Genomic DNA, 24,854 nt, shown 5'->3' with positions numbered 1-24,854 from the left:
TATCTTGTGGGCAGGCCAGGCCTTCCAGGTGAAAGAACACTGCCTCCATGCTCTGGAAGGATACAAATACCATGAAGGGGCGGGTAAGAGGGGTGTGGGGGTGGCTGTCGTTCTGTTCTTAGCCTAAACCCTGATAAAGGGATAAATGCTGTCTAGACTAAAAAGGAGGGGAAAAATCAAAGGAGCCAAAAGCAGAATGCTTGGTTGATAAAGCTAGAATTTCTATGGTGTGTTTGTCACAGGAAAAAGTAACTGAGGAATGGTGGTGCTCAAGACTTGGGCCTATCTATGCTCACCCACACAAGTACAGTGCCATGAATTAGCTTGGGCAACCCTGGCCAAAAAGACTTTAAAACGCTAAGTATATTTCAAGTTAATTTGTTTAATTGAAAGATGTGAGGCACATGCAAAAAAGAGACCTGGCTCAATTTAGAAACATTGAAGACAACCCGTGCCACTGCAGGAGCCTGATATTACGTAGGTTACTAGCCAAATAGCGGAAGGCATTCTGCAGGGAAGGACTTCACATTGATGGTGAGTACAGGGGACAAGACACACCCAGTATGCAAATAGGTAGCTCCAGGAGCCAATGGGAAAGTTGACCCTAGTAAAAAACAAAATGCATATTTAAAACATACTAAGAATTGTCTAAGTGTGTATTAAATACATAGTTAATAGTTATTAGTAATTTTTAATAGTTTGTAACTGTGCTAAAAGCCATATTTTACATACTGAAACACATTAACTAATTATTATAAGCTTCCAATCCTGAATCTTTTCCTTACTGGAGATGGCATGACACACTAACAACTAACATGCTCATAAACATGAAAGCACTAACTTCTGCTTAGGAGCTTCCGTTCTATAGAAACTAAAAGCAAACACATGGGGGAAGGTAGCTTAGGGAGAGTGACTTCACACTGATGGTTGAAGGTTGAAGCCAATAGGAAAGTTGTGAGTTTTACTCAAATAAGTTGTATTCCACACCCAAACGCACTGTATATTACTGACCCAGCATAGCTGAGAAACCAATATGGGAGAAATGATTAACTAGAATTAGTTGGATTTGGACTTTATTGTCATTATAAATAAAAGTAAAATGCCATCTTCTCTTTACAGCTTAGAGAATCTGAGGTCAGAGTTCAGGAACAGCCAGGATTAAGGGCCTTGTTTAAAGGCCTAACAAGGCAGCTTAGCTGACCTGGGTACTGAACCTACAACCTTGTGATCAATAACCCAGGGCTCAAACCACTAAGCCGCCACCTCCATTGTATTTACCACACCCAGCGAACAAGACCCTTGTTGCATGCTGCGTAGGCATGATCTTTAGAATCTGATAGTTACGTAGTAGTAGCAAGTTTACAAGCTGCACTGCTTTAGCATTAGCATTCTGTATAGCTTAATGAATGCTACTTTTTCATACAAGAAGACAACACAGACTGAACACTGTAAAAAGCCTTTGTCTCTAGCTTGGGCCCAAATAACTGGCAATGTGCTAAAAAAAAGCGTTAGACACAGAACTGTGCAACAGACAAGTCTTCCTGAGGTGAGACTTAAACAATATTGCACATGTTCACAGATTACTGTACTCACTAAGCCAGAGCCGTCATAAACGTCCCCTGCTTGTTAAAGCTCGTTTACTTTGGAGATTCTTTTGTGCCGGGATTTTTGTGGGCAGAAAAAAACTGTCACAGAGTCTCGGCGGTAGAGGGATGTGATACTTCATGTGATGTTTAAAGCTCTCGAGCCGTGACAGAGATGCTGACAGCTTGTATACGTGCTTCTGCAGTGCGTCTGCGGCTGCTGTGGTGCTTCTGTGTTTTTACACCCTCGGCTCTATTCACTCATAAATGCATTCGGTGGAGTCGCAGCATTTTCCCCTCTGAAATACTAAACTCCCAAATAGATTTCAAAGCAGTATAAGCAGTTTTATGAGAGGCAGTATTTCTCAAATGAGGTCAATTACAATGGACTTTACGTGGGCTGTATACATAATGCTACCGTGGAGACCCAGAGGCAGAGAGGAAGAGAGAGAGAGGGAGGGCGTGAGAAGGAGAGAGAGCGAGAAGGTGGGCGTGAAGAGCTCCAGCCTAAAAGCAATGGGATGAGATTTGTGTAATTGGCTGTGTAAGAGCTTGCGGCTGCTCCAGGCATCGAATTCTCTCCCTCTCCCTTTCAGCTGATGAACTCTGGGGCTCCTCAGCTTCCAGCTATGATTTTATAGGAGCAGCAACTTTGAGGGTTCTAGTTAGTGATCCTATTCCGGTACAAAGAGATTGTCATGTTGGATTAATCATTGCACTGCATAATACCGGTTCTTGGTCATCATTTATAGGCTCCAGATGTCTACTTATAATCTTTGTGTGGTCAGAAGTCATAATTTCATAACCTCTTTCAAGCCCATAATTTCCCATTAGAATTAAACAGGCGGTTCCTGGTACTGTGCCTTCAAGACTGATGGAAATGATCTCTGTTCTGATTGGCTGCCCTGTACTGTCGCTCATTAAAAAATCAATCTGGGCTGAAATGGTCTTAACAACTTCAGAATAAATGGGTGGGGCTACAGTGCTGTAAAAATTCCAACGTCTCCATATACCAACCAGTGGAAGCATACACATTCAGAAATGGGTCGCCGCCCAACGCTACGTAATAGAGAGAAATAGCGTCTCGATTTTATCATCGGTTTGGGCAAAGATATGGAACTGAATCCAGAACCTCTAGGGGGCGCATGCTTTAAGGTTTGTGTGGGTCAGAAGTCTTATTTCATAACCAATTTCCATGTCATAATTTCCCCTTAGAATTACACAGGCTGTTCCGGTTACTGTATGGTTCTGATTGGCTGCCCTGTATTGTCCCTCATTCAAAATGTCTACTATGATACGCTCTTTACAACTTCAGGGTGAATGGGCGGAGCTTCTTTGCTGTAGGCTAAATGGGTAGCATACTGTATGTAAACATGATTGGTTTTAATGACGTCACAAAAACAGTGCCGTATCTCCAGCTTCAGTTCCAAACATAGACTTTTAGGATGTGAAGGGTTTGGACATTATTGGTTATAAACGTTAGCAACGCACAACAGCGTAAACTCTTGTTTTAAAAAAATTTAGGACATTGTGTTTTTCATGATACAGACCTATGAAAGAGCACTACCAACCTCAATATCAGCAAGTCTCTGCCTCTCAGCATGTTGGAAAATGCTTGTTAAGAGATTGATAGGGCTTAATGAGAAGCAAGCAAGGTTGATCATAGCCAATCAGCCAATCATAGGCTTTTCTGCTTCAAACATCACCACTCAGACCAAGGGGGTGCGTTGGCATTCAGGACGGGTCACCACCCACTGCTACATCATAGCTTCTCTGTTTAATTGTTAATTTGGGCGGAGATATGGACGCAGCAGAACTGAACCACCTGAAGCAAAAGTGTCATTTATCAGCATTAAATGGTTATTATTGGACAAATCACTTGTTTAAATGCTTTAAGTAATATGTGTGTGAAAATATTTGTACAAAATAATATTTCAAGTTTACTTGCACTTCAAAGGCAAGCTTGACTGCTGAGTTTACAGTTCCAGTTCTGTTAAAATAAGACCAAGAGGAAAGACACACAACACACAGGAAACAGGCCTAATCCCTCTGCTCATATGTTGCCAGTGTTCTGCTGGGAAGGCTAAAGGATATATTAGAGTTGAATTAGACAGATTTAGCTTGCTTTTTCTCGACCAGTACACAAGCGAGGGCAACCATTTGATGTTGTTTAATATTGGAAAATGTAAAAAGAATAATAATGGATTATTGTATAAAGTACTAAGCTTGGTTTATGTAACTTATTTTAAAATTACTGGACATGAACACCATGTTGAGGCTTAAATATCATCACAGTCAGGGTCCCCTTTAAAGTCAGTACATTTAATGTGAAATGGATACACTGCTTAAATGCTTAAGTCTATATAATTATCACATAATAATATCAAAAGCTCCAATTACCAACTTCCAGCTGCAGAATAGGATATAGTTTACACTACTAATTTTCTTTTGTGTGTTGTTATTTTTCTGGGATATTTAAGGTGTTTAAATGAGCAATTACTGCTAGTATTTAGGGCCCAGTTTCCCACAATCATCCAAATGCTAAGATGATATTAACTGGTGGAGAGAGTGTTCAGTGTAAAGCTCACTGGACCCTTTCAATTTAATTCGAATGTATTCGTATAACATTTTACAGCGTTGTCTTCACCTAAAGCATCTTTGTTGGATAGAAAAAATCTTACTCTGATATCTGCCAGCGAAGTTATCCCAATATGAATGTGAGTTATGAGAACTCAGAATAAAGAAAGGATGCTTAAGATGAAACAGAGGCATGTAGCTCAAACAGGAGGTGAGGAAGTAAAAGTTAAATGACCAGGAAAAGGAGAATTACATCTAGGGGGTTATCTTTTTTATGTTCTTTGTAGGTGTGTCCAGCTTAAAGTACTCCAAACTGAAAGTCATGACAGAGATACCATTAGTTTGGTGAAGTTTTGATGAAGCATTTAGAAAATATGTGTCAACTCTGGGTGCTGCATCATTACTCTCACAGTCTTCATGAGCTTCAGACAGTTGTAGCGTAATGATTAAGAGCAGCACAAAATGAAAATCAGGGACGAATTATGTTGTCCACAAATATATCAGTCTGACTTGGGATCCCACACCCTGTCATTTTCCTAGAATAGACAGACGGCTAGTGAAATTACAGCTTTAGGAGGGGGACGCTGATGGGCTGTGTGCTGAGAGCAGGCAGCAGCGGCGAGCTCGCACATGGCAGCGTTTATGAATCAAGCACATAATCACCATTATACTGGCAGCGGCCTTTTCCCTGACACTCTCAAAATACATTTGTTTACCATGTCAGATAAAAGGTGATCGATTGGTGGAGCTTAATAATCACTGTGCGTCCTTTCCTCACAATATGGGCTTTAATATGGATGATGCATAGGTTGGTTGCTCTACATGAGCAAAACCCCGAACAGCATCCATCTGTGTTCTGCTAAAGTGCATGACGCCCACTACAGGCAGCGTCCATCACGTGACACACCCTCTACAAGACAGGCCTGCTGATGACACATCAATATAGCCGGACCTGACTGTGATTCTAGGAACTCTGCTATGGCTTATTTTTCTAAATACCGGGGATAAACCCCTCAACGCAGCAAGGCTTATTACACACTTAGGCCAATTATTCAGTACCTACAGGGACGTCTGTACAAACTGATGGAGCTATTCTTAGCTAACTGATGTTTGTACTAAAATTCTATAGTAAGTAATGCTGGAAAGCAGCACATCGCTCCTAGATTCTGATAGATATTGGAAAACGGGTTGCATGACTCGGCTTTGTCTGAGACCTAAAGCTAGGCTTATATTTGCGTCATTGCAAGGGTGCGAGGGTGTGTGCACCAAAAGTGCATGCGCTACGTTGGCACGTGGTCTCAGATTTTTGTCACTTCATTCGAAATTGGTGATTAAGGTACTTTCCAGGGGTATTTCATTGCACTGCCACCTGTCGTTTTGGAGAACACTGCAGCAACAGAGCATGAAGTATAAAAATATATAAATGCCTAAAGTGTTCGCAGCGGTTCACGCGCCGTGTTTAGACTTGTGTACGACACTGACACAAAAGTATAAGTCAAGTCAAATTTATTTGTATAGCTTTTTACAACTGTTGTTGTTACAAAGCAGCTTTACATAATTAGTCATTAGTAAAAGACAGAAAAAAAAAGAAATAATGTAAGAAGCCATGACCCAAAGGATCCAAGACCCCCAGTGTGCAAGCCAACAGCCACAGTGGCAAGGAAAACTTGAGGAAGAAACCTTGGGAGGAACCAAGATCGTTCTGACCCATCCTCCTCTGGTCAGAACTATTTATAAATGATTGATAAAAGTTACCAAACCATCTATACTGTTGAACTGCTCTGATCATAATCATAATATAATAATCATGGTGTGGTAGTAGAACTTAATATAGTTAGGCAGTGATGGTCAGAGTAATGATAGTTAATAGTGGTGATATTAATAGTGCAGATAGTTAAGAGTCCATTTAGGTTTTAACATGGTCATTAGACAGGTAGCAGTGGTAGGAGGGTGTGCCGCTGGTCTGGCACGAGTGGTGGTGGGGTACTGGTAGCTGGCAGTTGGGGAAGGGGGAGTCAAAAGCAGGGGTGCAAGGACGAGAAAACTGGGGAATCGAGTGGGTATTCGTGTAAGACTAAAAGCTAACTCCAGCCGACCGGCTTTTGGCTGCACTATCTAAAAAGTAATCACAGGGTTCTTGTTACAGTGCTAAAACAAAGCTGTGCTATGTGATTCTGTGCTGTGCTAGAATCCGCTTTGCAGCTCCTGTATGCACAGAAAATCAGTGTGTTAATTCTGATGCTGTGTAAAACCACATCTGGGCATTTTTTTTTTACCCCCAACCCAAGTCACATCCTTTACATCAGTGAAGCTACAATTCTGAATATATGCACACTAAGGCATCCTTGGCTGCTTTTGTCTTTGCACCGTTTACCAGATTGAGTCCCAATGTGGTAAAATACATCAGACTGTGCAACAAAATCTGAAGGACCTTAGGTACAAGACAGTGCATGTCTTTCAATGGTCAAGTCCTACAGTGGTCTTAAAGTCTTGTGGGACGCAGGCAGACCCCCACGCCCCTCTCTTTCCCTCTCTCTTCCTCGTGTTTCCAGAGGGCGGCGCTCTGCACCGCTTTCTTCAGTGCGAAACCCTGCAAGACCTCCGTCCGGCTTATCAGCAATTCAGATTGCATGCAAATCACGAGCGTCACTCTCAGAGCGGAGGAGGAGGAGGAGGAGGAGGAAGAGGAGGAGGAGGGGGTGAGAGGAGAGTAGTCCGGTGCTAAAGCACATTCCTTGAGAAGGAATCCTCCCCCTTTCTTCTCTTCCCCTTTCTGTCGCTCACTCTCTCTTCACTCTCTTCTTTCTGCAGCCGGCCGGTCCGCGAGCGAAGTGCCCCTCAGAGCAGATGCGCGCGACCTAGGCTTCCACACACACACGCACGCACGCAGGCAGCGTTAGCAGTGGAAAGTGCGTGGAAAGTAGCGCCGGACTCGCGCAGCTCGTGCAAAAAAAAGTGTTCGTGTCCCGCGAGCGTCCGAGTCCACCTCACTGCGTACTTTTTCCCGGACCATGGGCGCGCGGGGCTTGCTCGGGTGGACGTGCGTGGCTTTGGCGCTCGTGTGGTGCCGGGCCAGCTGCCCCGAGAAGAAGCTGGAGGACCGCGAGGAAGAGGCGAACATAGTTCTGACCGGGACCGTGGAGGAAATCATGAACATGGACCCGGTGCACAACACTTACTCCTGCAAGGTAAGGAGGGTCAGAGCCCAGCGGTGGGAAAGTTAACTCGAGTTCCCCTCGGTTTGCACTTTACATCTGCAGCGAGTTGCGCTTTAATGGTAGTTGCATAGAGAATACTTCAGGCTGGTGCACAATAGGGCTGTGAAATGGGACCAGGACCACCTGATCTATGCTCAGCCTGATACTTAGCACTGCACTTAAAAATAAGGATGCTTTAAAAAGTTCTTTGAGCAGTGCCACAGAAGAAGCACTTTTGATTCCATAAAGATTCATGTGGTGGTGGTCTCGAGGAGATCTTTTCAGCACCTTTAGTTAAGGGACGATCTTGTGCCATATTCCTTTGCAGTTGTTTCACCCTCACTTTTAAAGCAAACAGTGGGACCCTAGGGACCATGTAGTACCTCTGAGGGTACATTTAGACTGCCTGTACCTTGAGGAACAGAAATGCATGCACAGTACCTTTTCTTTTGGCAGTGTAGGGATCTGAGAGTGTGGGAAGTAATTATTGGAACAAGTGTCAAAGTATAGACTTTGGTGCTCATGTCTGGACAGGATAATCCTGGTCCCCTTTCACTGTCCTGCTGTGCACCAGCCTAAGACTCTGAGAACCTTAAAAAACAGTATGTTATTACTCATCAAATGTAAAGTGCAGCTACTGCGACCAATGTCAAATTACAAGTTCAGCATTCAGAAGAGCGAACAGTTGCCATAAGCCGTTAAAAGAAGTATAGACAGCAATCACAGGGAAACGTAATTATTGGGACAAGTGTCAAAAGACTAGTTCTAGATCCAGTATAAAGTCCAGCTGGCTTGTAGCTTCGGTCAGGATTTAGAAAATAGGGGTACGGGCACATTTGGTCGATCTTAATGTGCAAGAGAGTGCTAAAAGGACATTTTCTGGAGGGACTAGACATTTGACAGATGCTACCCTCTTAAAAATGAAGGTGCTTTGGTTCTTCTGTGAGTATGAAGAAGCTTAAAACTGGTTGAGAACCTCATCAACCACACTATGCAGAGTTTTTTCGTCAGCCCTTTTTTTTTTTAAAGATTCTTCACACTCCTCACACCTCTATCACAAACATCATGGATGGATCTTTGGAATTTTCTGGAACCAAAAGTGGTTCTTCTATTCCATCACTTAAAGAACTGTTTGAAGCACCTTCATTTTTAGGAGTGAAGCACCTGTCATACAGTTAGTCCCACCAGAAAATCCATATGCTGTCCTCGTATCTCTCTTTTTTTAACCATAACTGAGTCTACAAGCCGGCTGCACGTTCTAATGGATCTCAAACTTATATTTTAACACTTGTCCTGATAATTATATACCTTTGTCATTGCTTCCTAGCCTCCTTATCATGGCTTTAGGTTTAAACAAAGGCTGCAAGGCAGCTGTACACTCTAATGAATGTGGTAAACTTCAATTTTACCATGGGTCCCAGGATCTGCACTGTATATCATGCTGGTTTTTCAGCTCCTTGGAGTTTGTTGTTACAGTGTTTCAGTAGGTTGGTGTGCAGTAGGACAGTAAAAGGGTCCAGGATCACAGGTTGGTGCAGAGTAGGACAGTTAAAAGGGCCCAAGTTCACCTGGTCAGATCATGAACACCAAAGTCTCCTCAGACAAAATGTTTTCTTGTGCATTCCACATGCTTCCACAGCCTGTGCCCAAAGCTACAGGGCAACTGCATGTTCCTAGAAGCTAGACCTAGATTTTGATGTTTGTCCCAATAAATAAATAAAACCTCATGAACAGTTAGCTTGACCGACATACTGGAAATGACACACGATCACTGCTAGTCACGATATCTGATTACCTCATTAAAACGTCAGCTTCATTATCCCTAGAAACAAGCACCTGTAATATGACACAGCCCATATGAAACCAGTGAACTCAGCCTTGGTAGTATCAGGGAGCTCACGTGCCATGTTTCCATGTAATTATAATATCGCTGTCCTGCTGTACGTCTAATAACAAGACCTGGGTATGTGTGTGTTTTAAGGGTTAATCACTGCCTGAGAGAGAAAATCACCCAGCTGCTGCAAGCACACTTGTTACATGTTATATTTGCAACAACTAAAGAGAAAGAGGAACTCATGCTTAAGTTTTTTGGTTAATGCACAACGGTGTCTGGAAGCACATTCAGGAGTTTCCCTTGAGAGAGACCCTTAAAGTAGCTGATGGAGGTTCTCCTAAAGGCTGCCGTAAAAAATATTAGAAGAAAAAGACAATAGGCCTCCTTTTCTCAGTGCATCGCGCTCTCGGCAGGGAAAAAAGCTGTCTGAACGTAATCACTCTGATGCCGCGAATAATTGTTGCCCTGCAATGCAGAGAGCTCTGTTAAGACTAGAGCCTTTCTAATGAGCCTGGTCCTTCATGTCCTGTCTCCTCCATGTCTGCAGGTGAGAGTATGGCGCTACCTAAAAGGCAAGACCATGGTCAATGGAGAGATACTGCTGGACGGTGGGAACAAGGTGATGATTGGTGGTTTCGGAGACCCGGGCATCTGCGACAACCAGGTGGCCACCGGGGACACGCGCATCTTCTTCGTCAACCTGGCCCCAGAGTACATGTGGCCCGTACACAAGAACGAGCTCATGCTTAACTCCAGTCTGATGAGGATTACCCTGCGCAACCTGGAGGAGGTGGAACTCTGTGTAGAAGGTGAGCAAGGTCCAGTTCAGGCAGTGCAAATCTCATACACGTGCCATCAATGACTGAGATTGTTGTGAAAGCTGAGGGGTAGAACAGAGTTCGGCACTCTTAAAAGTTAAAAGTTCGAAAGAGGTTCTTTGGAAGGATGCCACAGTGCTTCAGTGGACGGTTCTATAAAGAACATAGGCCTTCATTCCAGTACTTATACGTCAGATGTATCAGGAAGAGTGAATGGAGGAGAGCATTCTGCATTATACATTCAAATTCATGCAGCCTGTATATAGAAATCACTACAAAAAAACTTTGAAATGATGCCACAACACACGGTGCATTACAACCTGCCCATTCTAACCCCTGTCCACCATCAAAAGTGTCTACATTGGGCATATAAAGGTCTGGACTGGACTTTACCTGGTCTGAAGAGTATTGTTGTTTTTAATGGTGGCTTTCAGAGGTTTTGTAGAGTGAGCTGATTTGGTAGCATGCAGATGTCCATCAGTATATTAGGCAGGTGGTCTTAATTTTTTAGTTTTGGCTGATGTATGTGAAGAACCTTAAGAAACATTTAATTTTAAGACTTTGCAGCCATGCATATGGGATCCTATGTGAATGAACACCTGTTTTATGTTATGTTGATGGACCTTATGAGCTACTGAGATTTGAGGTTTGCTAAGCAACACACTCAGCTAGACGTTTTATAACATTTATCATGTGAATGATAAAAGGTAATCTTTTTTTTTAAAGGAATTTTATCCGGGAAGATGTGGCTTCTGAAATGATGCCCAAATGTGTGGAACATTGTCCCTCCTCATTATGCTCCTGATCGCGCCAGCACATTTGTTGAGATTTCATTGCGCATCGGTGGTGCTTTCGCCAGCCGTCAACCACTGGCATTAAAGTCTTCCACAGGAGGGTGTGTCTGCTACTGGCAGAGCAGCTCCAGGGTTTGGGCCTATCCTAAGTGAGCGACCAATCCTCTGCCTCCTCCAGTGCAGTCTTTTATGAAGTCAAAGGGCAGCTGCTAAAAATCTTAACACCTTGCGGCAAGCTTTGAGGCTTTCGCTGGGATAACGCTCTCATTCCCTCTCTTTCTTTCTCTGGCTGTTCAGTCCTTGTTCTCATCAGGGAGCTAATGTCCTGTAAGAGACTGTCTGCTAATTTTCTCTGAACGGGCCCTCAGTAGCAGATTGGATTGAGAGCAGAAGGAAATGGACATGAAGAGTGAATGAATAAATTAGAAGCGTCCGATGGTCAGACTTAAAATAGTTTTTCAAACGGTCTCCAAAGTTAACTGGAATGAATAAATGGCCTGTGCAGCACAGCTGTGGCCTTAGTTAAATATTCTCGAAAGAGAAAACACACGCACGAGGTGGCCTGTTCACACCCCAGTGGACGCTTTAGTGGTAGAGCACATAGCAGCAGGCAGAAAACTGGTGACCGGTCTGCTGTAACATCTGCTGTGACCATTGGCTGTGTCCTTTGTGGCAGGTGTCAGCACATGCAGGTTAGCCTCTGTAAATGCTTGACTGTACTAAGGCAAAAAAACAACTACTTTTCCCCCTTAATTTTTTCTTTTTGCTCAATCAGAGAGCGAAAGCTAATGAAAGTTAATCTAAATAGCACAGCCAATAGCAAGCTAGCTAATTCAGCTCCCTGATTAATAAAAAGAAACTGCATTAACAGCTATTTCTTCCTAGTAATCTTTCCTTTTGTTCAATCAGAGAGCGAAAGCTGACTAGCGAGTTAACGCTAACCTTAACATCACAGCCAAAAGCTAGTAAACTAGCTAATATGGCTCTCTGACTGAAAAAAGAAAAGATTACAAGGAGGAAATAGCTGTGTTTTGCCTCAACAACAACAGTTACTTCTTCGTAATCAGAGAGTGAAAGCAAGCTAGCGAGCTAACGCTAACCTTAACAACACAGTGCACAGCCAAAAGCTAGCAAGCTTGCTAGCTAGCTAATTTGGCTCACTGCCTAAAAAACCCTGCCCCAGCATTAACAGCTTTTACACAATGGGGTCAACAACACAATATGTATGGCTTGTTTCGCTCATTTCTCTTCACTCGTGCAGTTGTCAGTAGTATCGCTGTGCAGCGTGCTAACGTGGAGCTGTTGTAGGCTGGAACTATGCATTTTATGGCCCGTTGTGGAATCTACACACATTGTAGCTATTCTGGCAGAAAATGAGAGATTGCTAAAGTCTGACAGATGACACAATAGGTAAGATAGGGTTAAAGAAAGAACCTCGGGTGCACATTTTAGCCTGAAATACCAGGAATCGAGCATTCCGAGCATGAAGCGCCTACTTAAAGTCTGAAGCGCTCTCCATAGCCTCGCTTAATTTCCCCAGGGCTGCTTGGCAGGTGACGCCAACAGCCCTCACTTGTTTGCTGTATTCTTCCGAATTTGGCGCACACATGAAAATTCCTCTCTTTGTCTTTCCGCTGTCCGAGAAATGGTCTTCTGCGAGTCTTTCTCCTCGCACTCTTCTTTTTTGGAGGGAGTGTTTCTTGTTAAGGATTCTTTGCCGTGGAGAGGCATTGTGCTGTGAGCTATATAAGTAAAATTGCTGTTTCTAACACCTCTCCAAAACAAAGATTTAAGTCTTACCTCACAGAAAGTAAATGATGATTAGCTAGCAAGGGAAATGTGGTTCAAAGCATGCATTTTTTGTGTGTGTACTGTTTAGACACTCAAATATTCATTGGGAATGGTAAACAGCTGTGTTTTTGCAAGGCCCGTAGGTTTGTTTCAGCACCTATCATTAGTTCGGGCTGCCGAAGTGTTTGTTCCAAACCACACGTGGCGCAGTATTGCTAATATATCTTCTAACTGCCAGTGTTTTCCAGAAGTGCTGACGGTTGTTGCTTGGTTTGTGTGGGACGAACGAACTGAAGAATTTTGCCATCCATCATTTATTTAATAAAGAGCAAGCTCTTAAGCAAGGTGAAGTGTTTTTTTCCCTCCCCTTTGCCGCTAGGTCGTATCCAGGCTTTGTACGTACAGCACGACTGAGAGCGAGGGAGTGTATGTGTGTGAGTGAGGGATAGAGTGCGAGAACAAGACTATACCTGCAGGCCTGTCTAGTGTATCCTCTCCTCACTCCTCACTCCTGACAGCTAAGATAGCGCCGGGTAATGAAGGGATTCCTGGCTGGGCTTGGGAACAGCGTTACCATAGTCGAACAACAAAGGGCTTTGTTAAAGTCGAAAAGCCCTCTAAAGAGTTTGGAAAAGGGGAAGAGAGATAAAGGCCAAAGACAGAGCGAGGTCGTGGAGGAATGCTTGGCTACAGGTGTTGACTGGAATGCTGAGGATGTTTTGCTTGGCGCTTCTTGTCGTGGGAGTGTGACCAGAGGAGTACAGAGGAGTGTCCTCCAGGCATCATATTCCCACTCTCACTCATGCTGCCTCTCCATTGCCCTGGGCTACTCAAGGCTCTTCGAGGAGCACTTGGACTAATGCTTTTATTAGCCCAAAGTGAACGGCCCTAAAAGCCTACTTACATGACCTTTAAAAACATTCCTGCTACCTGCTGATTAGCCCGTAGTGTGGCTGGTGTTCGTAAGGCCTTCGTTTTTGAGTCTGAACTGAAGAAAAGAGTTTGAAGAACAGCTTTAGGGAAACTACAGTTATTTACACCTAGGTTTACTTGTATGAGTACATCCAGATAACACAGTAATACAAATTAAAGGGAAAAAAAGGCCAGACGAACCTGTTTTGAAAATGTTATAGAATGAAGGACACTGAAATCCTCCAATTAAGGCAAAGGGCAGAAGGTCAAAGAAACATGGATCACGAAAGGCTGTAGAAGACAATGCTTTTGAGGTTGTGCGTTTGTTATCTAATATTGACCAGCTTTGCGTCTCTGTAAGAACAAACATACAAACTTGAGAAATAAAAGACAAAAAAGTAGGAGAGAGCAAGAAAGATGGAGGACAAACCCAGTCTTTTGTTGACTAGGGTTTGGAAACAGGCAGCTAGTTGATATCGCTATATATCGAATGGCTTTATTTCAGCTGACTCCAAGTTCCACCATTGAGACCCACTGGGGTTTCCTCCATGCTTTCCCTCAGCTTCCATTCTACTGAGCTGGGAGGTCGTGAGAGGCCTGTTTCAGGTTGGATGGTTAGCGTGAAGGCTAATCGCTCAACACAGAGCATTGGGGGTCTAGTGGTGTCAGCAGGTGGTCTGTAGTAGTTATCAACATGTAGTGGAATCCTTCAGGGTGGGAATGTGGAGCAAATTTTTTTGTGAAGGTTTGAGATTCCTGGTTTCACGTCCTGTAGAAGCACTCCTCTTTGTTACTACTGTTTGTGTAAGGAGGAGGTTAGGAATGTCTCTTGATTTCTTGCTGCACAAAGGTCTGCCCCTCGGCTAGTCTGCCATTAGCTTCGAGCAGGTAATGATTAATAGATAAGAAACAGTCAGGCTGAAGGACTTTCCCTTTGCCTTTTTATTGGTCTCATTTAGCAGGGCTCTAGCCGGCGGCTTTATTAAAACCGTTCCTGCGTGTTATTCCAGTTTGATCTCGCCTTTAGTCCAGGTATTTTCAAAAGAGTTTCATGAGATTTGAGATGGCTGCAACTGTAAAACCTCTAGACTGTTGGCAATGGAGCAGAACTATTATAACAGGGCACAACAGTTGACCAGTAATGGATTGGACGTGTCCCCTAATGGATATGTAGTCCACTGCACTGCAAGGAGGTGCTGTCCATGGCTTTACATGCAAGATGGCTACATTGTAGAGGGCTGGAGTCCAATTTTCCTTTCTCTCTACAGTTATTATTAAGATGCACTCTTAAAAATGAAGGTGCCTGCAAGGGTTCTTTGGAGAAGTGCCATAGAAGGACCTTGTTTGGCTTCCTGAAGAACTTTCCAGTGAAACAACCACTCAACTGAAAGGTTCTTAAGGGAGCTAGAAGTGCTACGTCCATGACATTGCTCCGAAGAATCCTCTTGGCTCCTTTTTTTATTTATGGTCATTGGAGGAGATGTTTGAGTAGTTTTGCCCAGCTACCAGTTTGCTAGCTAACTGCCATTACAGTAAACTCTTTAGCACTGCCAGTGCTCTAAATAGGACATTGAGCCTCAACTAGCCTATTACGTTAGCGTCTGCACAAACACCTCTTTGTAAGAGAAGTCATGGGAAGTGATTTGTCCCCATGGACTTATTCTCAGCATGGTGCATCACTGGAACTGTCTGTGTGGAAAGTGATTGGTGGGGGGTTAGACTGATGCAAAGCAGTCAGAAGGGGATAGCTCGAAAGAAAGCGAAACTGGCAGCGAAAAGATAATTAGAGTGTGCAGAAGAAAACCAGTGGAGTGACAAAAGGCTGGAAATTACACCTGTTTGCCAGCTTCCGAGAATCTCTGGAGTTATTACATTTTTTAAGATTTTAATTAAAATCCTGAAAGTGGCATGCCTGCTCGGAATAACGATGAAGGACCTCGCATAAGAAAGACGCAAAAGATAAAGGAGTGTTAGGAGCCTTCTGCCTGCATCTCCGTCTCTTTTTTCACAGCTTTCCAGAAGCAAGAAAATGCCAAATCCTTATGGAATGGATTGATCTCTAAAACAGGCACAGTTGTGCAAACCAAAAGCTTATTCTATATGCCAAACAAGTTTTCCTGAAGGGGAATGACTTGTGGAATTTTATACCTGTCGAGCTATGGTTAATCATTGATACATTCATTCATGGTTGGCTAAAGATTTTTGCCTCAGAAGACTGCAGATTTGCAGATATGGACTTTATCACAGTGTAATTACTGTAGGTCATTTCACAGAGTTCTTTAAATATGATAATCACACTCGTGATATGATGTGGTTTCTATTGACATTGTTATTATGACTGGAAGAACACGACCTGTATGAGCTCATTAAACCCTTCAGCATTAAAAACCATTAAAGCATTAAAGTATGTCTTCGGACTAAGGCATCTGGAACCCAAACAAGAACACTTAACCCTGTAAAAAGCCTACGGCCCGCCGGCCGGCCTGAAAGTGCTCTTCTGTTACCAGAGAATAGCCCCACCAATTTATACAGAAGTCCCTGTAGTTACTGAATAATACACCTCCGTGTGTTATGATAAGCCTTTCTGCGTTAAAGATTGGGTTAAAGATGCCTTGGTCCAGTATATTCGGGAATGTGCTGTTATCTCTCTCTGACCTTACTATCTCTGACTGTACCTCTGACCAGTTCGAGAAAGGGCATGCTATGATACGTGGTCAAGCTCCATCCGCGGGAAGGAAACACTTATTTGGTCATTGCGTTCCTGGGGCTTGAATGAGAAGTGAACCGGAAAACCCCTCAGATTCCAGACACAAAGGGTTGAACGGAGACCAAAGCACAAAGCTTTGTGGGATACAGCTTCCTTGAGATCTGTGACAGCATTCCAGCTCAGACTTAGTGTGAAAGAGTGCGCAGCTGCTATGGGCAGTGTGGCTAATCAGAGACCACTCAAGGCTGTGGGCCAGAAGTTTAAGAATCCCCAGGGTGAGAATTTGTTCCCCCTGTTTAATTTTGGTTATCGGTCAATGGCTTAATCCATAGACTGCTACCTCTGGAAAAAGCAGCTGAGCTTCTGTTGTATGTACTGTTTTTAAGACAGTTTTAAGACAGTTGGTGTGTGTGTGAGTTTTCTTATTCATCGTCTGTTGAAGAAACAAATAACTCTCATACGACTGGACAGGAAATCTTTAGAGTACAGGGATGAAAGAACTCAAGTTCATTTTTGCAGTTTTTCTTCAGTAACACTGCCGTGCACTTCACTTCGATTTTCGTTTGAGTCCTGGCATTGTTGTTAGGGGCCAGTGAAGCTACGTTTTGCAGGAATGGTGTGAAGTTAAACACCAATTAGATTGCCTCGGTGGGCATGTTTGTAGAAAACTTAAACATACAGACAGCAGGGCTGTCCTGATGTTGGCACTTCTAAAGGGAGAACATAGGAATTCTTATGAACGTACTATATTTATGACCTTGGTTGAAAAATGCATTATTCACCGATCAGTCATAACATTAATACCTTTACTCCTCAATATGCTTAATATTGACGAGTTCCTCCTTGTGAGGCATGGACTCTACAAGACCTCCGAAGGCATCCTGTTGTATATGGCAACAAGACGTTAGCAGCAGATCCTTCAAGTCCTGTAAGTTGGGAGGTGGGGCCAGGGGCCTCAAAGGGTTGCATCAGTAAGCAGTAGGTGCCTAAGACCCTGTCGCCTTTTCACTGGTTGTCCTTTTCAGAAAAAAACCCACAAGACCTGCCTGAGATTTTTTAGATGTTCTGACCCAGTGGTCTAGCCATCACAATTTGACCCATGTCAGAGTGGCTCAGATTCTTATATTTGTTCACTTGGTGCTTGCTGCCTAATTAGTAAGTGCTGTTAGACTACCCAATGGCTAGTTCCCTGTAGAAGGTGCAATCTAGTTTCACAGTTTGTTTGTTCAGTAAACTGGATTTTGGTGGTGGGTGGTAAGGAAGGATGTTGGGTAGGTGCTTATTTAGTCTGATTGGACGTCCATGGTTACCAAGGACAGAAAAGACGACTCAAAGGAACAATAACGCATGATAATGGAGTGAGGGCAATTGAACCGTACCCCTCAGATTGTAAACAGACAGAATGGCCATTCTGTGAAATGTCTGTTGAAAGCTTAGATAGGCTGATTTGACCTGGTTCTGGTAAATGTTTAAACAGAACCTTCTGGGCTCTAGCATGTACTTTGTTGGGATCGCCCAGGCACCTGCCTCCTCATCTCAGAGTCGGGGAGCTGGGGATGAGGGGGAGTGGTGATCATTCAGTATCCAGACCTCACTAATGCTCTTGTCACTGAATGCATAAGATGCTTCAGTAGCCTTTAGAAATGCTTCCCTGGGCAGTAGAGACCTTGGATTTCAGAAGAAACAATGAATAAGCAGATGTCCCAATACTTTTGTCCATATAGTGAATGTTTTGCTCGAAAAGGTGGACGATTGACCATCCAGTTTCAACTTCAATTGTCAAAACCATGCTTCCATCTCTTGTTTTAAAAGTTTAAAAGATTTTTGACCCTTTTAGACCCTTCTCAAAACCACGCAGCCCAAGAACCATAAAGCACTCAAGCTCATTGAAAACAGCTGTTAAAGCCAGCCGTAGCATGTTAGCATGTTCCAGCACAGCCAGAGCCAATTATATTAGACATTACATAAGCTTTATGTCAACATGAGTTCTGAACCTGAATGGATTGTTTAAAGGAAGGATGTGAGGCTTCAAGCACTAAAGATTACGGTTTAATGGACACAGTACTGTGCTCAATCTGTGAGGGCGGACCTGTTGAATGCTGCGCACAGCCTTCAGCTTTTGTACTCGTGTTAACTGTGTGTCAGCGTGTCCTATCTGCTGGACGTGAGCTTTTCCACATTTTCATATCTTCAGGATGTTGATGTTGTTGGCTGGTAGGAGGTCCTGCACCCCCGGAGATGATTGTGAAGGGTAGCGGGCTCCTTCCTGCTCTCCTCCTGGCTCTTTTTTTGTCTGGATTGCTTCCTCTAGGCCCCTGATGTATTATGTCCTGGTGTTTCCTCTGAGGACTGCTGTCAGTGTGCCATCAAAGGAGTAGAGCACGTGGTAACTGTCAGCTTAGGCTGTTAGTAGATATCTGCTAGATGCAACATGAAACTAGTCATAGAAACCCATCTGATCAATAAGGTTGCTATTGAACTTCACTTCTCATGTGTGTGTGTGTGTGCTGCAGTGTGCCTAGGTCAATAAGGCCAATCTGCCTCTTGCATTCCCACAGTCCTCTGTGTCCCTGTGCCTGGCCAAGCATGCCTGTAATTATGCTGGAATCTAGGCTGTAAAGCCACCAGTGTAATAATCACCAGGTGCAGCACTGAGGCCTACACAGCCGCAACCTGACCTACTTCAGGTAAACTCCACCCATAAGCCGTCAGTTCTATCCAAGGCTGGAGAGAACTGTTTTGTCCATAACTGCTTAGATGAACCGATAAGTTTTATCAGGGCTTAGTCGCTCTGGATGTCCTTAAGATGCATGTGCTGATTTTAGCAAACAACTGGACTCAGACCTTTAAACTCTATGGCCTTGACGGTGGGTCCAGACTTCACTGTATTTAAGAGGCACAGTGCTGTCCTTATTGTTGGATGCACTGTGTGATTTTTAATAATTAGGTTTTATGTTTTTTATTCTTAACAAAATGTTTGTAAATAAAATTGCACATTTTAATTTTCAGTTTAATTAACGTCTGATTTTTCCCCAATCAATACAAAATGCAGGAATTTATAGTATCAAACTCTAGCTTAAACAAATTACTACTCTCAAATGTAAGAACACAGGCATGATTTAACAAGAAAATGATTAGGCCAATAGTGATCCAGTTTTAAACCCCAGCTGTGGGGGAAGGTTGTTAGCCATATCACCAACATGTGGCACATCTTGAATGCTGCCATCTTGGATTAAACTTTATCCTTACAAATGGGAAGGTAGGTGTGTGACACATCAAACTGGTAGAGAGGTTTACCAGAAAAACAATGGTCTCACAGATTTTGAAAAGTTCTTAAATGAAAGTCAGTGTACAAAAATTTAAATCCAAGACACTTTGCATTATTTTTATTGGTCCGTTCATCATGAAATTTAATTAAACGATAAAGAACAACTGGCAACGACATAACTTATGCGAAAGAGTTAAGACAGAACCAAATGTTGGTCAGTCAGTATATTGCATTTATGTGTATTCCATATAGCAAAAACTTGTGATGCTAAACAATAGGGGTGGGTTATATGGTATAAATATGATATGACAATATTTAGAGACATTTTCACAATTCACAATATTCATTATGATATTTTTAGTCACTATTTAAAAATTCTCATGTACAGTGGTTTCTATTCAGTATTTGCTTTCTTAAGCCCTGATACTATCCACAGTATCCTCCAAAAGTATAGTTTTCACTCTAACAAAATGTATTGCAATACTATACAATATTGTGATTTTGCCCACTCAATATCATCATATCAATATTAAACAATTAAATATATAAGCCAAAAATGGGGGTTGGATGTTAGATGTTCTTTACATATCAATAAATACAACAATAGCATTGATACATCATGTTATTAATAGAGAAAAGATGATTGTGGTACCTAAAAAGTCCCTTTTTGCATTGATCATACAGCGTTACAGGATTGACGGAACTGGTTACTCCCTTAACGCTGTTTAAGTTACATCCTGACTTGATGTGTGGTAACCTTTTCTAGAGCTGTTAAAATAATGGTAGAGGGAAGTGGTGTGCTACAGTAAAAGTGTGCCAGGGATTAGGGTTGAAAGGAAATGTCCTGATGCCTGATTCCTCGGCAGAAGGTCTCTGTCTCAGAGGAATGTACCAGTCTGTTCCACCACTGCGCTCTGCTGTGCTCTGCTCTGCTGTACAGCAGCTCCCCTGAGCCAAGAGATTTGTCTGGCTCGAACGAAGTCACCCAGCAATCCTGTTGTTTTAGCTAACAATGGCAAGGAAGTGCTGGCTTTCAGAGGCAAACAGAGATATCTGGCTCAGGGCATCTCCGACACTCACACACACACACAGAGGGCTTTTTTTACCCCCCTTTTATTTATTTTTACAAATGACGCTAGACTGATAATCCTTCCCTGACCCATACTCTACTCTTTCGGTGTCTCTTTGTCTCTCTGTCTGACTCTCTCTCTCTCTCTCTCTCTCTCTCTCTTTCTGTTCTCATACCCACATAGACCCACAGATGAACACAGTGGGAATAGCTGCCTACTGTGTTGAGCTCTCAGTGTGTGCTGCGCAGTGGTGTGTGGAGAGGAAGGCCCTCATTTCCACCCTGTTATTATGGAGTGGAACATGTGGGAATGGTGTAGTCTAGAAGTACAACAGGCTTTGTGCAGACGCTGGCCTTTGAACTGAGCTGTTTGCTCACTAATTTCTGGCCGCTGTTCATAATTTGCAGCGTGGTTAGCCTTCGTGAGGAGATTACGGAACTATCTGAACCATTTGAAGGCAGCTGAACCTTCGGCATGTTACGGAACCAGTGAACGTAACATGGAAAGTTAGGAAAAATGAATGAAGAGCTGAACATCTTAACCTTTCTGTGTTCTTTGTAGCTTAATCGTCTTAAAATGCCTCTTTTCCACTTATACCTCATTGAAACAAGCCGAGAAGTGAAGATTCTGTCACATTTGTGTAGAAAAGGGGGAGCTACACAAGACCTTGTGTGATTAAAACCCTGTGATAACACTCACCAGTTAACCCACTCGTTCGTAACTTCCCCTGGCATCTAGCAGTTCTCCTGAAACTAGGAGGGTAAGGACTCAATACATGTGTCCTCCGATAAATGCGAAGCCAGACACTGGGCCCCCAGCTCCACCACACCAGCTAATAGACAAGTGATGAGGGGAGAGAGTGCCATCTACCCACCCACAGAGAGCATGGGCAGTTGTGCTCTTTCTGACTCTGGCTGCTGATGGCAAAGCAGCATGGCCCACTTGCAGCATTAGTGCACTGAGCCACTCTGAGCCTTATACTCCCACTTGTTAACAAATGCATGTGTACAGCTGTCCTGTTGGTGTTTTGGGTTAACAACAGGGGTGTAAAAGTGGGAGCCCAGCAGCAAAACATACTGGTTCTTGTATAATGCTGCATAAAATAATTAGTAGAGATTTCAAATGATCCAAATAATGAATCCTGATTAATCCCATTATTTTTGTGTAGTTAATCCCAACTAATCGCATTTGTCTAATTTGCTTGTTGTAGTGTTCCAGCCAGTCATATACAGAGAGTGGTGGTTCCAACTCAACATGCAGTTGTAGCCCTTGCTTGCACAGTTTGTGAATTCTCGTTACAATGGACGGCCCTCATGGGGAACCAGAGGATGGATACACAGTACTCCTGCGAGCATGGCCCTGTGTAGCCTGCTGAAAATGCTTTAAAAGCCTCAAATATTTCATAATGTTAAAAGCATCTACTTTAACAGCTCCACTAATTACAGGAAACAAGTACGGTATTTACTTACGTAGGGTGAAAGATTAATGATGGGATCTCTTTTTGTAAAACACATCAACAGTCCTTTAAAGCTCTGTCAGGTCATTGGGAATTCACTGACCCATGGAAGACAGAGGGAGCTTAGAGGGTACAGGAGGGGGTGGAAGCAGGAGTGAGGGAACAGGGCCAGCGCTTCTGCTTTGAGTTTGGGCTTGTATTATCCATGCTGGGATGAAGTCATTGTGAGAGCAGCCAGAGTCCCCTTGCCTGGCCCTTTCTCTCCAGTGTTCTCTGGCTTTCTTTACTTGGCACTGGGACAGCTGGGAGGGAAGTGGGTTTCACAGGTGGGATATATTCCTTTATCTCTTTCCCTCTTTCCTTCTTTTCCCCGCAGGGACTGCAGAGAGGGCTCGATCTTGCAGTGTTTTTATAGACACACAGGCCACACGCCGACCGACTCGGATATGGAACACACACACACACACATTCTCACACACACGCTTTCACACACACTCGCTCATCCTCTGTCTCTGACACATCTGAGCTCTGGCAGATGTGTTTATTATTTCAGATGCAGAAAGTGAGCACACAGAACACAGTGTCGGCTATCGTCTTTCCTGCTTTATGTCTCCATGCAAGTTAAATACAGAATTGGAGGAAGTGCAGGGTGTATCGAATGGCTGCCGCAAGCAGGCCCCCAGCGTTTCCACGTGGAAGGGAGCCATTCAGAAGACACTAGCCCAGGGGGGACTATCCTCCCATCAAAGGCTTACTGCCAGAGGTTCTCTTCCACCTACTGTGGTCCTGCATCTTTTAAAGCTGAAGTTAAGCCCTTTGTTCGCACATGTTTCTGTCAGCGCTCTCAACAGTATGGCTGTCTCAGCTGTTTTAGGCGAGAGAGAAATATCCCTTCCATTCCCCTCGTAGAGGGCCTTCAGTGTCTCAGTGTCTGCACTGATACATGCTTCTAAGAGCCCAAAGCATGAATATGAGGGATATGAGGATAATAGAAGGTGCACTTACGAGAGCGCCTCAGGCGCAAGGGCCGAGCACTCTTAGGAAAAAGAGACAGGGATGAAGACAGTGAGAGAAACTCTCTGGTTGACTCTCTTGCCTCACGCCTGATGTTCTCCTCGCCTGCACTTTCTCCATAGACCTATATGATAGTAGAGCTACAATCAGCAATGGTTAGTAGGGAGGTCCTGGCCCAGTGTTTTGACCCACAGTTTGATCTGAGTACCTCAATGCTGAAAACTGTCTGAGACCAATCCAGTCTGATCTTTGTGTTTTTATAGACAATCAATCAATCGGTCAACGTTATTTTCCATTGGAAGCTCAAGGTGGGCTGGCAGTCACGGTTTTTGTCTGATATGCAGTGGTCAGTACCGTCCAAAACTGCTCCAAGAAAGGCCAGGGTCATGGGAACCTAAGGCTCATTAATGTGTTCCATGAAAGCCCCACCTCACAACTTCTAGGAATTCTGCTGTCTTGGTGCCAGAACCCACAGGGTTTCCATACCTGGAATGGACAGATCTGTAGCACAAGGGGAATCTCAATATTAGGCAGGTGATGTTATGGCTGATTGGCGTGGTGAAACTGCGTCCCAGAGAGAGATCAAGAACCAAATTTTCAAAAGTGATGAGTCCCCCTTCACCCCACCCTCCCCCCACCCAACATATCACCCTACTCTATAAACTGCATTACTTAGGGGGTGCTACATGACGCTCACCTGTTCCCTTTCTCTCAACGTTCTCTCAACGTTCCCTGTGTTTTCTTAACATTCCCAAACTCGACTCTGTGTTTACGATGTTTATGAAACTTCTCAGGCTCTCTGTTGCCTGTTGTGAAACGTTTGTGTGTGTTGCCAAAGCAAAACCCCACAATAAAACCGTTAAGTATGGGTTTACGAGGTGTGGGGCGAGTGAAAATCCATTTGGAATTCTTTTGGAATTCCCCATTATACCTATGAGCTTAGGGTCAGGTAGATACAGGTCGGTCCTGGCTGATGTTATCAGTGAGCTGGTGTAGTGCGTATGCCCATACCTGTATGTGTGAGTGTGTGTAGTTGCGTGTGTGGCTGTACCTGAGGCAGCGGACATGGCTGTGTGGGTCAGGGCCAGGGCAGGTGAGTGCATGCTTCCACTCTGTAAATTCCACTACCTAAAACGACAGATCCCCCGAGAGAGAATGGAAATTAACTCTTGCCCATGTGTTTGGCAGTTCTGGGAGTTGATAGATAATTCAACATGGAGTGAAATTTCAATTTGCTTTAATTTATAATTCTAATGTCATACATAATTTGCCTTTTATTTCCCATATTGTTTCTCCTCTGAAATGGTGTTCATGTTCAGGAGCAAGCTATCTTCACCCCACGTCCTCTCTCTTTCTCTCTGTCTCTCTCTCTCTATTTCCCTCTGGCTTTTTGTTCTCAGGCAGGCATGGAGAATGTGCTTGGTGCATGGCCTGTGGCTGAAGGGCCACAGGTTGACCTCATGGGGGAGGGGTATGAGGGGCTGGACAGCAGGGCAGAAAGGACATTTTTCAGAATTTTTCTATGGGCAGGCTGAAGCAGCTTTCCTCAGTGTGCAGCTGTACTGGAAGCCAGTGTCAACGAGCAGGTGTTCACATGGCCGCTTCTTGATATTAAAGGACCCATATGCTACATTTACTTGTATTCATTTTTTCCCTTTAAGTCTGCTTACCACAAGTGGGTGGGTTTACACAAAAACAAACAGCCATAATTCAGTTCACGTAATCAATTTCCGACCTCGCTTTATCATGTAATTAAACAGGCTGTTTTTGAAACTGTGGCTTTAAGTCACAGAAACACTGAATTCAAAAATCAACTGAATTAGTGCATATATT

At 43.6% G+C, this 24,854-nt stretch overlaps 1 protein-coding gene across 5 annotated transcripts in view; it reads left to right on the top strand.

Moving 5' to 3' along the window:
- Positions 1 to 6,923: 6,923 nt before the first annotated feature.
- The window catches only part of agrn (agrin), a 292,247-nt gene continuing 274,316 nt past the window's right edge, over positions 6,924 to 24,854 (top strand). For all 5 annotated transcript variants that reach the window (XM_072656450.1, XM_072656453.1, XM_072656449.1 and 2 more), the window contains exons 1-2: positions 6,924 to 7,348; positions 9,739 to 10,000. In XM_072656450.1, coding sequence (XP_072512551.1) covers positions 7,172 to 7,348; positions 9,739 to 10,000 — 439 coding nt within the window. In that variant the 5' untranslated portion in view covers positions 6,924 to 7,171. The remainder of the gene's footprint in view (positions 7,349 to 9,738; positions 10,001 to 24,854) is intronic.

This window comes from Salminus brasiliensis, chromosome 14, assembly GCF_030463535.1.
Source record: "Salminus brasiliensis chromosome 14, fSalBra1.hap2, whole genome shotgun sequence".
Classification (NCBI taxonomy): Eukaryota; Metazoa; Chordata; class Actinopteri; order Characiformes; family Bryconidae; genus Salminus; species Salminus brasiliensis.
Note: the sequence above shows the minus strand (reverse complement) of the source record. Positions and strands in the feature narration are given on the sequence as shown.